The sequence below is a fragment of the Lampetra planeri genome, chromosome 22, assembly GCF_965212315.1.
Source record: "Lampetra planeri chromosome 22, kcLamPlan1.2.h2, whole genome shotgun sequence".
NCBI classification, from domain to species: Eukaryota; Metazoa; Chordata; class Hyperoartia; order Petromyzontiformes; family Petromyzontidae; genus Lampetra; species Lampetra planeri.
Genome location: NC_136128.1, coordinates 9,878,736 through 9,894,688, shown reverse-complemented (window position 1 = coordinate 9,894,688; position 15,953 = coordinate 9,878,736). Strand labels below are relative to the sequence as shown.

The following is a 15,953-nucleotide window of genomic DNA, read 5'->3' as shown; positions in this document are numbered from 1 at the left end:
CCCCCTCCCTCGCAGCTCACTCAAGCGAAGCAGCAGCAACACCCCAACTCAGCCACCGCAGCCCCAGAACACAGACCCAACCCCAACCTCCTCCTCCTTCCAACAGGCATTCGCCACTCGCCTACACCTCCCCAGTACAACACCACGCACACTTGCACTATTAATGCAATGCTAATAATACTAATACAAATCCAATGAACAAGCGTCCAACAATTCAGTCTCCTCCTCCTTCAACACCGCCACCTCGAGGTGCACGGAAAACTTGTTGGAGTTAAGCGCCCTCTGGTGCTAGCAGGAGCGCTTGGGTTGTTGTTGGAACGTGGGAGAGGAGTCGTTGTGGCGGGAGGTCTCGTCTAGAAGGGCTGAGAAGGGACCTCCAGCCGTCATCAGTGTGGAGTGGCTATGGCTGGTGCAGGCTGTGCAACTGCATCGGGAGCGTGCGGTGCTGGAGTGGCCAAAGTGTGAAGAGGAAGGGAGAAATTCCACGCACCAGGGCCCACTGTCAATCATGCTTACACCGCTTGTCGGGCACCAATGTTGTTTGCGCGGTTGTATCTACGTGAACGAGTGCTGTGTATACAGAGGGACTCCTTGCATGCGGACATTTGGCAGTTAACCAGCATTTGGTGGGAGTGGAGCCGAACTGCTGATGAGACAGTGGAGATCGAAACCAATGCTGCCGATATTATGCCACTCCAAAAGGCCGTGTGACTGACAGGACGTGTAATAAAAAAATAGAGTTCGTTTTTTTACTTGAAGGGACAAATATTGGAAACAAGTTATATTGCCCGGTCGTTTTTGTTGTTGTTTATATTTCCCACGATGCAGGCAATTATTATTTTGCAGAGTGAACCGGGTCTGTCCGCGTATGCGTGTCTGTTCCCATGTGCCAGCTTACGCTCCTGCAGACAAATAAAATACGGTAAATAATTGTATATAGCGTCGTCTTTCATGCAAATTGCATCGCACAATCTCTGCGGAACCACAGACCAAGCTTGGGGGAGGCCAGACGGTGAGCCGGTGCCAACTATTTGTCTGCCATTCTCTATATAATAAGATGTTTTCGGCAGATTAGTGACGGTTTATACACGAGCGAGGGTGCAACGCTCTATCCCATACAGCAGGGACACATGGCATGAGCCCACACTTTGCTGTACTGCATTCCGCTGGCGAGCCAGGGTATGAGCCTCCTCGTTGATGCTCACGGGAAAGGGGAGTCACACTTTGTCCCACTCCGACAATCCTCGCCGCTGCCTCCACAATGCCGCTGGATTTCACAGAGGCCACGTTGCAAAGCCATCACAAAATAGCACCTGTTGACAAAACGCAGTGCTGCTGGGATATCCCTCGCAAATTGAAGGTGATTGACGCCCTGGGTGTGCAAACAAATACCACCTCTTGAAAATAACAGGGAAATCTTCCGGGGGTGGGGGGGGGGTGTAATAACCTCGTCGTTTGTTTTCTGACGCCGTTTGTTGCAAGCGCTCGCTCGCATTACAACGCCATCGGTGAGATTGGGCCAGACGCCTCGGAAGGTCTCCGCTCAATCCTTTGATTTCTGCACGGCTCCAACCGCCGCTTGACCAAACGACAAATTGTTCACCTTCCCGATCGGCCGACCTCGAAGTCAAGGCGTGCGTTGGAACACCCACACGACCGTTGAACGGAACAGGACAGCGATGTTTTTTTTTTGCGGTCGGGCTGAGTCGACCAGGAAAAACCTGCGAGGAACGAAAACCGTAACCGTTTGCAGGCAAATGCGTTGAAGTTTAAGAGACTTCAAAACAATACGAACTCTTTCATGGGACCTCCTTTGCCAGTACCAAAATATACTAATAGGGTTTTTCCCCCTTTTTTTCTGGCAACAAAACTGACACCTTTTGCAAGGAATCATGTTTACATTAACCACAATACTTGCAGTCAAATGCAAACAATACTCTGATATTTTGATTTAAAGCTTTCGTGACTGCAGGGATTCATCTTCCTGGTTCTTTCGGTAAAGTCACGTAGAAGGGAAGTAATCAAATAATAAAAATAAAACATAATAAAATTATTCCCACGACGTTTCGGCCACAACGCAAGCAGCCGGACCTTGTTTTCACCTGAGGACGGCTGCTTGCGTTGTGGCCGAAACGTCGTGAGAATAATTTTATTATGTTTTATTTTTATTATTTTATTACTTCCCTTCTACGTGACTTTACCGAAAGAACCAAGAAGAAAAATACTCTGATAATTTATGCATTGTCCTTGAAACTGATTGGTCCACACCAGAGACAGCTTTCTTTAGATCCTAGTCTCACATGGTGTTCAACCAGATGACGCCAAAAGGCGGTTAATGTAAACATGATTCCTTGCAAAACGAGTCAGTTTTGTTGCCAGAAAAAAAAGTGGAAAACCCCTATTAGAATACGAACTCTGTTGAAATCGTCCAAGCGCTGCAATTTAAATCGACGACGAGTCGATCAAAACCGTTGTCCCACCGAAATACATTTTTTTTCGTGAGAGAACTGACCCTGCGATTGCTGGAACGGACTTATTTTTTTTAAGTCTAAAAGTTACAGTGCATTCGAATTTTTTTCTTTAAAAGCCGACAAGCCAGTCTGTTAAGGGAGTCCACATTTTTTGGTTCGGGGATTTGTGACCGTTACAAAAAAATGCGCACGCTGCAGTGTGCAACGCAACCCGCTAGCACACACGGGATGCACGTGCTCCACAATGCACGGCCGATAATCTGGCTGGCATACAACCAAATAAAAAGCCGGCAACTTTGTCAAAGCGTTTGATGGTACATCATGCTCCATAATAAAAAATGACACATCTGGGCATTGGTGTTGTTAAGCTGCGCGGTGAGTTTTGTAGGAATCGGTTAAGGTGGTGGGGTGGTGGGTGGTGGGGGTTGTTTTGAAAACATAAAGTGGACTTTTTTGAGAGACACACAGAGAGACTGATGAACGGACACATTGATGGACGGACACTTCTTCCCAGGCATCGAAACGAAAATATCTTATTCCGTTTAAAGGAAAAAAAAATACAATCTATCATTAAAGCAAAACAATCTGTCTTCATGGGTCTAAAATTGGGCTGGGACGGGTTCTCACGGATATTTGTCAAGCGGATGCACACTTCGGCTAATTTTTTTAAAGGACACCAAACTTCCCGAAATGCTTCGTTGACGATTTTCCTAAATAAACTTAGTTTTTTTGTCCGACTGTTCGGGCTGCGCAAAAAATAATGTAGTCATGCGTTTTTTGTGCCAACGCATCGGTGCAAGACGATGCTATTTTGCGTGCACAGTACGCGTATAGAGAATACAACAGTTTGGCCAATCGCTGTGAGATTATAAAACGCATGTGCGCAGACTGGCAGCTATATCTGTTTTTACAATGCGGCCATCCCTGTAGATGATGTAGCCTCACCATCATTTTGAATACATTAAGTTGTTGCTTGAATATATGCCACTCGCGGATTAATGTTATTTTCGAATAGAAAATTTCTCAAAAAAATATTACGTTGCTATATATAATAATATATTTGACAAAAAGTGTAAAGGAGCAGTCCTGCTATTGCATGCTCAAGCCGCTGCTGGTGGAAGACACTCCACAAACAGAACACTCAAGAGAGGGCCCCCTCCTAGAGGGTGCTTGGCCTACTCTTCTATGTTGGTGAAACCATCGTGGAAGGTGGGAGTACCCACACTTTATCCCACCACATCTGACCTACCAGTCAACTTAAGAAGTACCCATTTATATTCCTGGCTGGGCAGAGAGGTGGCGGCGAGGATTTTGGAATCCTGCTCCGTTGTTCCAACCGCCGCGCAAGGGGAGAGATGTGCTCGAACCGGCAAGTCGGGGAGCCCTGCTGACACCACTGCCGACAGCTTACGCTTATGGCTACTTTGACTTAGCGCACTGTTTAAAATAAAAAAAAACCGACACGTGCCGATGTACGTACGCGAGAGCGAGCGCGGAGTGGACTGGCTTCCAACTCCGTAAGACGAGACGCCTGCTCAACAGCAGGTGACGTGCCTGGCAAAATACAAACTAAACTAAACAATGTTATATTTTTATTTCACCAGGTTAAGCATCACTGGGCTGTATAGCTCTTTTTTAGAAACAACCTGGCCACGAATGATAGCCCAACGAAGTGGCTTATCACGTGGAAATGTATAGCAGCCAAATACTATAAATGCGTGATGTTGATTCTAAGTGTGGAGGGAAAAACCGATGGACCCGGATAAAAATCCACGTGACCACGGGGAGAGAGACAAGCAAACTCCAAATCTACAGGCGTCAGGGTCGGAAACGAACCCACGACCTCCTCCATCACACGCGAGGTAGTTAACACCTCGCCACCGGGGGATCCTAATTGTTTAACGAAGTCCTTACACGGAGCGCGTGCCAAGCGTGACCTTTCCAGACGTGCACCGCAATTAGGGGTGCCCCCGCACCCCTCCACCCCCCCACTCCCCACCAACATCATTCCCCGCGTTCGAAACGTCAACACGCAAATCACAGACGGGCCCCCAATGGGTGCCACGTGTTCGTCGTGGGTGTTCGGCAATCCCCTTTCTTCTCCAGCGCTCGTTCTTCTTCCCTGATGCGGCGTGGGCAAAGACTGCCAGGCTCATCGCAGGTGAAGAGGTGGAGGGAGCGATCATGTTCCGTGTTCCACATTTTGAGGCCCGCCACAGATTGTCTGCAGCTTCGTGTGAATTCATGCCATCAAAACCACACACACACACGCACATACGCAAAGATTACCCCCCGTATAGCCTTAACATACTTTTGGGGCAAGTGCTGTTAGCGAGCACCTATGAAAGCCGGCATGGCACACGAGGGGAGTGGGTGGTCAGCACCACGCCCGACCGTCTTTGTCTCCCCAGCTCCGATGTTTTTACACACCGCACCAGGTTCAACCCAGGGGAGGCCCAGGACCGGTTCAGACAATCGTCACAGGGTGTTGGCTATGAGCGGGATTCGAGCTCGGGTGAAGGGGTTCGTAAAACAGTGGGCTTAACCGCTACACAACCACCATCAAACCACAAATAACACATACACACGCTGTGACAGCGGGAGTATGATGAGCTTCCACAAGTTCGTCGATGGGCCAAGATCAAATGTACGCCACCGCCTCGTGGTGTACCAAAAACCCGTCTCTGGCCCATGGACTAAATCAATGTCTCGTGCCCGCCCGCCCGCCCGAACCTAAAACTAAGACGAGGGCGACGTGTCCGTTGGGTTAAGTTTACGATTTTGACAAACACCGACAACCACCTGCAGTGTGCCACCCCCCGCGTAAACGTAAGCTGCTCGTGCTTTATTTACCCAAAGATTCTCATCAACGCCACGTCATGGGGTTTCAAGGTCCAAGTGTAACCAACCGCATTGCACATGCGGTTATATTTGGACGTACGTAGAAAATAAGAGAACGAATCAAGGAACACGTGAATCACGGAATCGGCACAAATGAGACCCAAAATATTTACCGTTAAGAAAGGTCAAGAGGATGCCCACTAAACAAATGTTTATTTTTATTTTTACCAGGTAAAGCCCACTGCGCTATACAGAGGCAACGTTAATGGCACGTAATGGCCCACCTTGTTCTTGGATTCCCTCTAGGTCAGATCAGCCTTAAAATAGCAACTGGCGTGTTCCTGAGCTGTGTAAACGTCAGCACTGGTGAAAGAGGCAGCTGGGTAAAGTACTAGCTTACAGCACCCCCCCACCCCCACTGCCTCGTCATCACCGGCCTTAATAGGTGCTCACGAACAAGACGTGATCCAACAACAGCGTTGATGATGCACGAAAGTTACCCTGCGCAGGCTTCTCTGTAAGACAGTGGAGTCTATTCACAAACACAACACCGTGCCAATTCCATCCTCTTTATTGCGTGTTTAAATATATATTTAAAAAAACATCATTGGTAAGTTGGTGGATTAGTTGTTACTGCACATCGCCAAACTTGATTCGCCCCCCCCCCCGCCTTGTGCACAAACATTACACAGTTGACTTACCGGGGCAATCACATTCACTGGCTTGCTCAATATTCATACGGTCGTGAAGAGGTTGGAGGTTGACACCGCCGCAGCAATCGCCACGCGAAGTTCAGTTCCCAAGCCGGTAACGAACGAAAATGCGAGTTACATTTGGAGTGCGTGCGGCACATTGTACAATCACCCGTACTTCCACTTGCAGTGGAAACCGAGGGCACCGGCGGATTGGATGGAGGGATGGCGCGGCAAGAGACGGGCGCAAAAAAATAATAAACGGCCGATGGGCAACCCCGCCACCCCGGCAGGCAAACGGCGTCGTAAGTCAAGGGTCGGAGATATCCCCACGCCGAGCGATGGTGGGCACCGAGAGAAAATCAAGTGAATTCCGTGGATAAAAATGCGTTTCGTTGTGATGGCACCTAAATAGCGCGCACGCGTGAGAGCAACGCAGTGGGGCGACGGCGCTTTGCGCGTTCGGCGTGACTTGTGCCAAGCGTTTCGTCGGCGCGGGGTGTCGGAAAAAAAGACCGTTTGCGCCAATTCTTTGGTAGTTTCTTGCATTTATTTGAGGAACGCCGTGCAGGGTGCAGAGACCCGAAACGGAAGATGATTTTGACTGTAATGCACTTTTTGCCACAGTATATTTACATCGATTGTTGTGTTCACTACCGGCGGCGGGGGGGGGGGGATTCGTTGAATTAACAACCCCCCAAAAAAGTCGTCTTCATCTCGACACGAAACCAAAAACCCGAGCCCTCAACGGTAAATCTTCCAGCTCGACACGCTGTTTGGTGAACGCACGTTTAACAATTTGATGATGTAATGACATGCTCTTTTTGTAAAAAAAAAAATGTACAGATGTTTTATTTTTTTTGCACTCAAGTTTTTTCCCCAGGTGGTTAAAAAAAAAATATAAGCGTCGTATAAACATTTTATATTCACCATTGTACACTTTCTGAATTAAAAACAAATGTCTGGACACCATCACTCTGCTGTTCTTTGCACAGTGAATCCACCGGGTTATTCACAGCGTGGACAAGCAAATATAATAATAAAAAATACGACTTTTAAAGTGACCAAAATCAAAGAAGCAAAATAAAAAAAATGCACTTCGAAAAACTGGCGATTTGCTCAGACCGTTCACAGGCCATCTGGGAGGTCCCAAGGCACATAAAGGGAAGTATGGACTGCACTTGTATGAACATTGGGCACAGCATATTTTATAATAGAATAGCACCACGTGAAGGAACATTTGCTTTAAAAAAAAAAAGAGGTGTGCATTCCGATCAACCCAACTCACTGCTCCGCCGGAATGTTTACTTTTCATTTTTTATCTTTTTTTACACCGAAAATAATTAAGAAAATAAACTCCGGAGGCGCCAGATCAACTCCTCGACAAGATGGCCCACAACGCAACATCGCCCTCGGGATTTGTACCCATTGTTAGCGACGGGGATGTCTATCGACGCGTTCTCTTTAAAAAAAAAAATTGTTTAAAAAAGTTTGACCGTTAAGGAGGCAATCGCCAACAACACATGAATCAGGCACAAGCCAGGCTTCCCGATGCGCGCGCTCACACACGGTTACATTAAAGCAAGGCCGCACGCCGCTTTAACCCGCACGGGAACACGCGCACGACCCGCAGTAGCTCTTGGAAACTGCCTCCACCGAAAGAGCCGGATTTGAAGACGTTCTCTCGCTTTCTCTCGAGTCTCCCCCCGCCCGCCCCGCGTGTTAAGCGTGTAACGTTGGCCCCGGGGGGGGGGGCAGCTGAAGCCACCGCGTTCTCAAGGAGGCGCACGAGGCGAGGACCGTGCTGCCCTTTTGGTAAAACACAGAACCAGGGGAAGGGGGGGGAGGGGCGGGGTTGGTGGGGCGAGGGGGGACGGCAGACGGATGACGAGGCGTGGCCCAAGAAGTCCTGCGCGCGGGCCTTAAGACTGTCGCTTGTGGCTTTTGAGGAGGCCGATGGCGGCGTGTAGGCCGAATGGCGGCGCCCCGCAATCGCGCGCCTCGCACTTGCCGAGCTCGCCGGGCATGCCGGGTTGGCCAGGGGGGCCCGGTCGGCCCCGGTAACCCCTGGGGCCCTCCATCCCAGGCACGCCGTCCTTCGCGATGCCCGGTATTCCTGGCGCGCCTGCGTCCGGGATAACGGGGTGAGACGGGCGACGCAGAGTGGCACATCCGTTTAACGCTCTCTCTGGTTCAGGTTTACGCGTGTTTGATGATATTCACTATCGGCGCTCTGTCCTGCCTGTGCGTCCGTGACGGTGGGCAGGGTGGGGTGTACGACAGCTCTCGTGAAGGTGATCAAAGATGAAGAACGCCTTTAGCGTAATGTCCCGTTGATTTTCAGGACTTACACGGATGACAACCGGCCACGTTGATTAGAAGGGGTTACCCATACACTTGGAGAGACACAAACTAAGGACGAATGCACTACTTGCAAATAAGAACATGTGCTTTGCCCAGACGGTGCTGCCAATTAAATACTTGACGAATCTCTACGCGATCCACCAGCTCTTTTTTCCTCCGATGTGCTGGAGTTGACACGTTGCGCGTGTCCACACAGCCTGCAACTGGGGCAACGTGTGGGCGCAGTGAATGTTGCAATCCTGCACTGTCCACTCACCGACGGGACCCTGTAGGCCATCCAATCCAGGCAGCCCAATGCCTGCCGCTCCTTTGATTCCTTTGATCCCCGATTTACCTTGTATTCACACACAAAAGACAAAGACAAAGATCCCCACCGTATAGCCTTAACAGACTGTTGGGGAAAGTGCTGTTCGTGAGCACCTGTGAATGCCGGCACGGTGGCACACGAGGGGGTGGGTGGCCAGCGCGATGCCCGGGCCACCTTTGTCTGATGTTTACACACTGCACGAGGTACTCATTTGAGGTTCGGGGAGGCCCAGGACCGGTTCAGATGATCGTCACCGGTGTTAGCCGTGAGCGGGAATCGAACTCGGGTCGCCGGGTTCGTAGCGCAGCGCGCTAACCGTTGCAGTAATGCTCAGCTCGCATTCACACACACACATACCCACAATGACAAAAATATCCATCCAGTTGAACCACACACACTGCTGGAGCAGGTGTTGTTAGTGAGTGCCTATTAAGGCCGACGTGACACTTCAAATGGGAGGATGCTGCCCAAACTTACCTTGGCCACACCTTCACTACCTTCCCCAACGCTGCTACTCAAGGCACAGATCGCACCACGTGATAATTTCATGCCGAGTTGACCAAGAGGAGGACCAAACCAGCTATAGACACTCAATGCAACTGCTGTCATCCACGACCAAGGTATCGAACTGAGGTCACTAGAATTGAAGTGCAGTGCACTGACAACTGTGGCATGCTCCACATAGACACACGAGGTGCACATTTACAGCAACTAAACCTGCAGTGGCATAACATGTATCTTTCCCTTCGCGAGTGTACACACACACAGCCCATTTGTCGATCCACTGCTGGATGACGACCTCTCGACGTCATAGGGGTCACGAGGATCAGCCAAGCGTTGTCCACGAGGCTGGTCGGTGTGGATTTTCGAAGGTGCGGGAAGCATGGGTAGTGGGGCATGGCGCAGCAACACGGGGGTCGGCAAACCTGCGAATTTGGAGCCGCATGCGGCTCTTTAAGGACTGCGTTGCAGCTCTTCAAATACTGAGTTTCTTTTCTTACCGAATTCGAAAGAGAAATGGCTCTTCTTGCTATTTTGGTTGCCGACTGTTCACTATGTAGTTTACCGTGGAAGTCCAGTTCACCGTGAGAGTCCAGTTCACCGTGGAAGTCCAGTTTACTGTGTGAGTCCAGTTTACCATGGCAGTCCGGTTTACCGTGGGAGTCCAGTTTACCGCGGGAGTCCAGTTCACCATGGGAATCCGGTTAACCGTGGGAGTCAAGTTTACCGTGGAGGTCCGGTTTACCGTGGGAGTCCAGTTCACCGTGGAAGTCCAGTTCACCGTGGGAGTCCAGTTTACCGTGGGAGTCCAGTTTACCGTGGCAGTCCGGTTTACCGTGGGAGTCCAGTTTACCGTGGAAGTCCAGTTCACCGTGGGAGTCCAGTTTACCGTGGGAGTCCAGTTCACCGTGGGAGTCAAGTTTACCGTGGGAGTCCAGTTCACCGTGGGAGTCCAGTTTACCGTGGGAGACCAGTTTACCGTGGGAGTCCAGTTTACCGTGGGAGACCAGTTTACCGTGGGAGTCAAGTTTACCGTGGGAGTCAAGTTTACCGTGGGAGACCAGTTTACCGTGGGAGTCAAGCTTACCGTGGGAGTCCAGTTCACCGTGGGAGTCAAGTTTACCGTGGGAGTCCAGTTCACCGTGGGAGTCCAGTTTACCGTGGGAGACCAGTTTACCGTAGGAGTCCAGTTTACCGTGGGAGACCAGTTTACCGTGGGAGTCAAGTTTACCGTGGGAGTCCAGTTCACCGTGGGAGTCAAGTTTACCGTGGGAGTCCAGTTTACCGTGGGAGTCCAGTTTACCGTGGGAGTCCAGTTCACCGTGAGAGTCCAGTTCACCGTGGGAGTCCAGTTTACCAATGGGCAGAAGTCCGCGACCTAGTCGGCTCATTAAGGAGTGCTTCGTGATGTTGTTTATCAAGGGACCCACCGTCTCGTATTCGCATGTATTGTGGCTCTTGAATCATATTTTTCCCCCCGAATTCGAAAAGAATGGCCCTTCTTGTTTGCTTTGGTTGCCCACCACTGGTACAGCAACAACCATTTATTTGCTGCACTGCCCTCTGCTGACAACATAGCTCCACAGCAGCTGATAATACAGGCTTCATGACCAGTGGTTGCCCATCAAAGCAATATCCAAACTCAAGCCTGCTGAGCTATGATAGCTGACGAGACTGCTGCATTCTGGGTAATTTAGTTGTAAGGCAGATCTCCAATTGCAAACGTAATTTCCTGCCTGATAAAACTAAATAATTCATCTCGAATACATTCTCCAGCGGCTGCCAATGACAGGGTGCTTTTTCACTGGCAATTTGTCATTCCAAGTTGCATCCAAATATTCTGGTCTAAAATGACATCTGAATCTGGCTTAGGGCCAAGCAGGACCAGGGGAGGGGCTAATGACGCATCCGTTGTATGTGACGTCAGCCAGTATGACTCAAACGCAGCGGCATATAAGGTCGCACTCATTCCACACAAAGTGTTGGCCACAAATCGACCACACAGCCTTGCTGATCTCGTCAAGGAGTATAAACCATCACGTGAACTCCGGTCATCCTCGCTGCAGCGGCTTTTTGCTGGCCATCGAACAAAGATGGTCACTGCATCGCTTACTTACAGAAACGCTTCTGCGGCCATCTGCAATGCTGCTCCTTCCGATATCAGGACGCCACTGGGGTGATGTACTTTAAAATCATCTCGATAAAAAACGAATTTCTTGTCCTTCCCCCACAACTCCGATTAGCACGCTTGGCTATGTACGGTGCGAAACAAGTTCACACACGTACATTCACGTCCGTGGCACGCCTTGGCTGCTGCAGCGGAAAATGGGTACGAGAGTCTTTCTAAGACAACGTTCAGAGACGTCAGGATCACACGCACCTCTCTCTCCAGGATCGCCAGGCTGCCCTCCGTCGCCGGTCAAACCCCGGAGTCCAACATCCCCATCGAATCCCACGAGGCCCTGCTCTCCCTGCGCAGCGAGACAGAACGGAGCGGATGAACGAATTAACAGACGGGCAGTCAGACGGAGGGACGGACAGAGAGACAAGCAGACAGACGGTGAGACAGAAGCACAGATTGATGGACAGAGAGTTGGAGAGGTGGACGCACAGTGAGATGGACAGAGAGACAGACACACAGATGGATGAACAGAGAGACATACGGAGGGATGAACAGACAGACGGACTTACAGACGGACGGAGGCACAGATGGAGAGACGGAAAGAGACTAACGGGGAGTGGATCAATGCTTAAGATAAAGGTAAAACACGGTTTGAGTCGATGATTATTCTATCCACAGAGGCCAGGCCTAGACGGGTGCGACCTTGCATAGACTTCGCAGGACTACACAGCGGTCAACACTGTAACTTATGAATGATGACAGGAAGATGTAACCCAAAGAATAAAGAGCTCTTATGATGTAAGAACACAATTAATTATCCATGCGCTGTCGTGGAGGATTAGTGAAGGAACCGTAAGTTAACAGAAAATTTCACTTTTTTCTACACAAAAGAAAATATTAAACTTTTCTAGTCCATGGTCATCCGAGTCACCTGCACTTGTGCTTTTGAGCAGCATTTGTGTAAGCAGGTAAAGTCGGGAATAGTTTTGACCCTCTGGGAATCATCAGCAGAGGCAAGCCCGTCAAACAAATGTTTGCTGGGTTTTCAGATAGTGTAGGCAATAACATGTATCAATTCTCACGCTAAAGCAGAAAAAACTGTGAAAATACTGCTGTTGTGCAACTTGTACGTATCTAGGCTGTGCGTCCCCGGCTCTCTCCGTCACAGGTTTGAAGTTTCATTAACGACACAAATAAACGTTAAACTCACTTCGGGGGCGTTCCCTAGTGATGTCACCGATGCATGAATGACGAAGAGGGCATTGTGTCGCTGCAGTGATGTCACCAGCACATCGGCTCCTGAAAGTTGCTTAAATGTAATTTGCCTTTCGTGCTGTTCTAGTGAATCCAGAGTGGCATCATAGTGAACGGTGTTGAAGTGGGTGCAGGGTGGCATGATGGTGAATGGTGTTCTAGTGAATCCAGACTGACACCATGGTGAATGGTGTTTTAGTGGGAGCAGGGTGGCACCATCGTGAACGGTGTTGTAGTGGGTGCAGGGTGGCATGATGGTTAATGGTGTTCTAGTGAATCCAGACTGACACCATGGTGAATGGTGTTGTAGTGGGAGCAGGGTGGCACCATCGTGAACGGTGTTGTAGTGGGTGCAGGGTGGCATGATGGTTAATGGTGTTCTAGTGAATCCAGACTGACACCATGGTGAATGGTGTTGTAGTGAATCCAGACTGGCACCATCGTGAACGGTGTTCTCGTGGGTGCAGGGTGGCACCGCAGATTGCCCGTGTGTTGCAGCGATGACCGTTGGGCTTCACACCCACCGGTTTGCCGGGGAGTCCCGGCGGGCCTGGCGGTCCGGGCAAGCCAAGCAGTCCGCGCCCGTTGTTGGGGCAGGCGGCGATGCACGTGCGACGCAGGGCGCCCGCGTACTTGTCCACCGTCTCCATGACGACGCGCCGGCACAGCTCCGCCACCACCGAGTCGTTGAGGCTTGAGCCCTGCGGTAGCCACAGGCGGTCACGTGGGGGCAGCAGAGGCCCAAGCAGCAGTCTAGAGGTCGCAAACGAGTTTTGATTCCTTACCCGTACCAAGGTCGCAAATGGGTACCCGTTCCCTACCCGTACTCTACCCGAAATTAGTGACAAACGGTGACTCACCAGTGACTCACGGCCTACCCGTACCCGGCCGCACCAGGGTCGCAAACGGCTACCCGTACCCGGCCGGGTACCGGTAGCCGGGTATCGGGTAGGGTACGGGTATCGGGTACCCGGTTGGGACCTCTGAGCAGCACGGAAACCACCGTCCCCCCACCCCCCCAACACAATCACCACCCCGAAACCTTCCCGGCACTTTAGCCCAAACTTCGCCGATGGCACGATTTGGAGGCGAGGGTTTGGTGAATCGCGGCGAGATTATCACGGTTGGCTACGTGCGGTGCGATTGGAGTTCAACGTACACGCGTACGCCGTGGGGAAACCTCCTTGGGCGTTACTTCCCGCTGCACATTTTCTCCGGGGTCGCCGGCACACCGGAGTCGATCGGGATGTCATTGAGGCCGGAGTCACTGATGCCCAATGCCTTTCAACCCCTTCGCCAGATCCCCCAGATGCTTGCACAGTAAGACACCCAACCCTTGACGATCTGCCCTAACACCCTCCCACCACCCGCTGCTTTTCGGCCTACTCTTCCGCTTTGTTGCCGGACTCGTTGAAGGCCGGAGTAGGCATGTGACGAGTAGCCAATACCAGTGCCCGCTATTCGGCACTTAGTGACGGTCACGTCACCACGGCGCCTGTGCCAGGCCAGGTGAACTTTGGGGTCACATGAAGTGTTCATAGCTCGCTGACAGGAGGTCACGGGACAGACCCAGGTGCAATGGGTTACATGACGAAGGAAACTGGCAGTTGCACCAGTTGTACCTCCTACCGTGCCAACTTGCTGTATTTTAGCCACCGGGCAATCCGCCCGTTGTTGGAGGGCAACTGCCTCCAACTTCCCAGTCGGATCCTTCAGACGAGAAGCCACAGCCATCGCGAGGGGTGTACCGAACGTGGTGTGGCCCGGTGTGGAAATATTCTCCGTGTTTGCGGAGCCGAACGGATCCGGCTGCAATTTAGCCTCGGTCCAAATGCCCCGGTTGGCGAGGTGACCACATAGACGGCACAGCAAGTAGGTTTGTGGACCGGTCTGTGTGTGGACTTTTTTTTATTGGCATCTCCCTCAGATGCGTTCACAGGTGTTGCAGGTGTGTTGGGTCGTAAGTTTGGCCAGGAGATGTCAGTAAAGTTCAACAAATCTAGTTGCACACAGACAAAGATCCCCCGTATAGCCTTTAACAGACTGTTGGGGCAAGTGCTGTTAGCGAGCGCCTATGAAGGCCGGAACGGCACACGAGGGGGTGGGTGTCCAAAACCACGCCCGACCGCCTTTGTCTCCTCAGTGGCGATGTTTACACACCGCACCGGGCACTCATTTGAGGCTGAGTCGACCTAGGGGAGGCCCAGGACCGGTTCAGATAATCGTCACCAGTGTTGGTCATGAGCAAGAATCAAACTCGGGTGGCCGGGTTCGTAGCGCAGCGCGCTAACCGCTGCGTGAGCGCTCCCCACGTACACAGACAGACGTGACCAGATTGTGAGATTGCTATCCCCCCCCCCCAACGCTTGCTTAAAAATGACAGGGGAAAAAGTACGTCTTACCAATACGGCAAATACGGTCTTCATTTCAACCAGACTGCCATGGTTTCATGGCTAACAACGCTCTACTTGCAAACCAGAGGTCGCCGGTTCAATCTCCCGTTCGAACCAATGGGCAAGTTTTTCGTTTGTTTGTTAATTCCCCTCGCCTCTGTCCACACCGGCGGTATGAACGGGATCCGCCACAGGCCAGTCGAACGGCAGGTCACGTGCGGTGAGAATTAAGTGCGGGGAGGGGTACTCCCACGCCTTCCAATTTCGTGTGGCCAGCGTAGAAGAGGAGGCCAAAGGACCGTTCTAAAATTCCTCATTAGTAGAGGCGCATCCGCACACGGTAGTGGCACAGGCAAGTCAATTTATGGAATTCTGAAAAAGGGGAAAATATCACCCCACCGGGAGAAAAAATGTAGCGTAGGCCCCATGGGTAGGACCCTGAGATAAATTCCAATTACAACTCGGGTCCCTGGCCTCGCAAAGAAAACAATGCCGATGCATCACCTTCGTTATCCGCATTGTGTTTGGCTTTCGTCTTTGTTAAGGAGTGCCCTCCGCTCGCTTATAAATGAAGCCGATGTATTAAGCTCGAGTTTTTAGACGGGGAGGGAGGAGGGAAGGGGGGGGGACATTTATTCCCAAATTTAAACCGCCGTGTTTTGTAATTTAGCGCATGACTTCGTGTTCAACGTAATTTTAAAACGTTGTACTTTATAAAAACGATATTTGTTTTATAAAGTAAAAAAGTTTTTTTCTGTCAACTTGTGCCAACCCAAGTCCGCCAAGTCTAAAATCTGCATCACATGCCGCTACGTAGGTTTTTTTTGCATCTGTGCTGCATAGATAGCTCTTAAGAGCGTGCTTTCAGGTCGTAACGCGTATCGTTTGGGGCGCCAAGGTGGTGAGATGTTCACTACCTCGCGTCGTGGGTTCGATCTTGACCCGGACGACGCCTGTTTATTTGGAGTTTGCGATGTCTCTCTCCCCGTGGTCGTGTGGATATTTCTC

The 15,953-nt window shown here is 50.9% G+C and overlaps 1 protein-coding gene across 1 annotated transcript in view; it reads right to left on the bottom strand.

Moving 5' to 3' along the window:
• Positions 1-5,865: 5,865 nt before the first annotated feature.
• LOC144724996 (uncharacterized) overlaps positions 5,866-15,953 on the bottom strand; it is a 42,746-nt gene continuing 32,658 nt past the window's right edge. Inside the window, exons 16-19 of the mRNA XM_078604393.1 lie at positions 13,077-13,253; positions 11,557-11,647; positions 8,625-8,702; positions 5,866-8,129 (exon numbers count right to left, since the gene is read on the bottom strand). Of these exons, the coding sequence (XP_078460519.1) occupies positions 7,927-8,129; positions 8,625-8,702; positions 11,557-11,647; positions 13,077-13,253 (549 nt within the window). The 3' untranslated portion in view covers positions 5,866-7,926. The remainder of the gene's footprint in view (positions 8,130-8,624; positions 8,703-11,556; positions 11,648-13,076; positions 13,254-15,953) is intronic.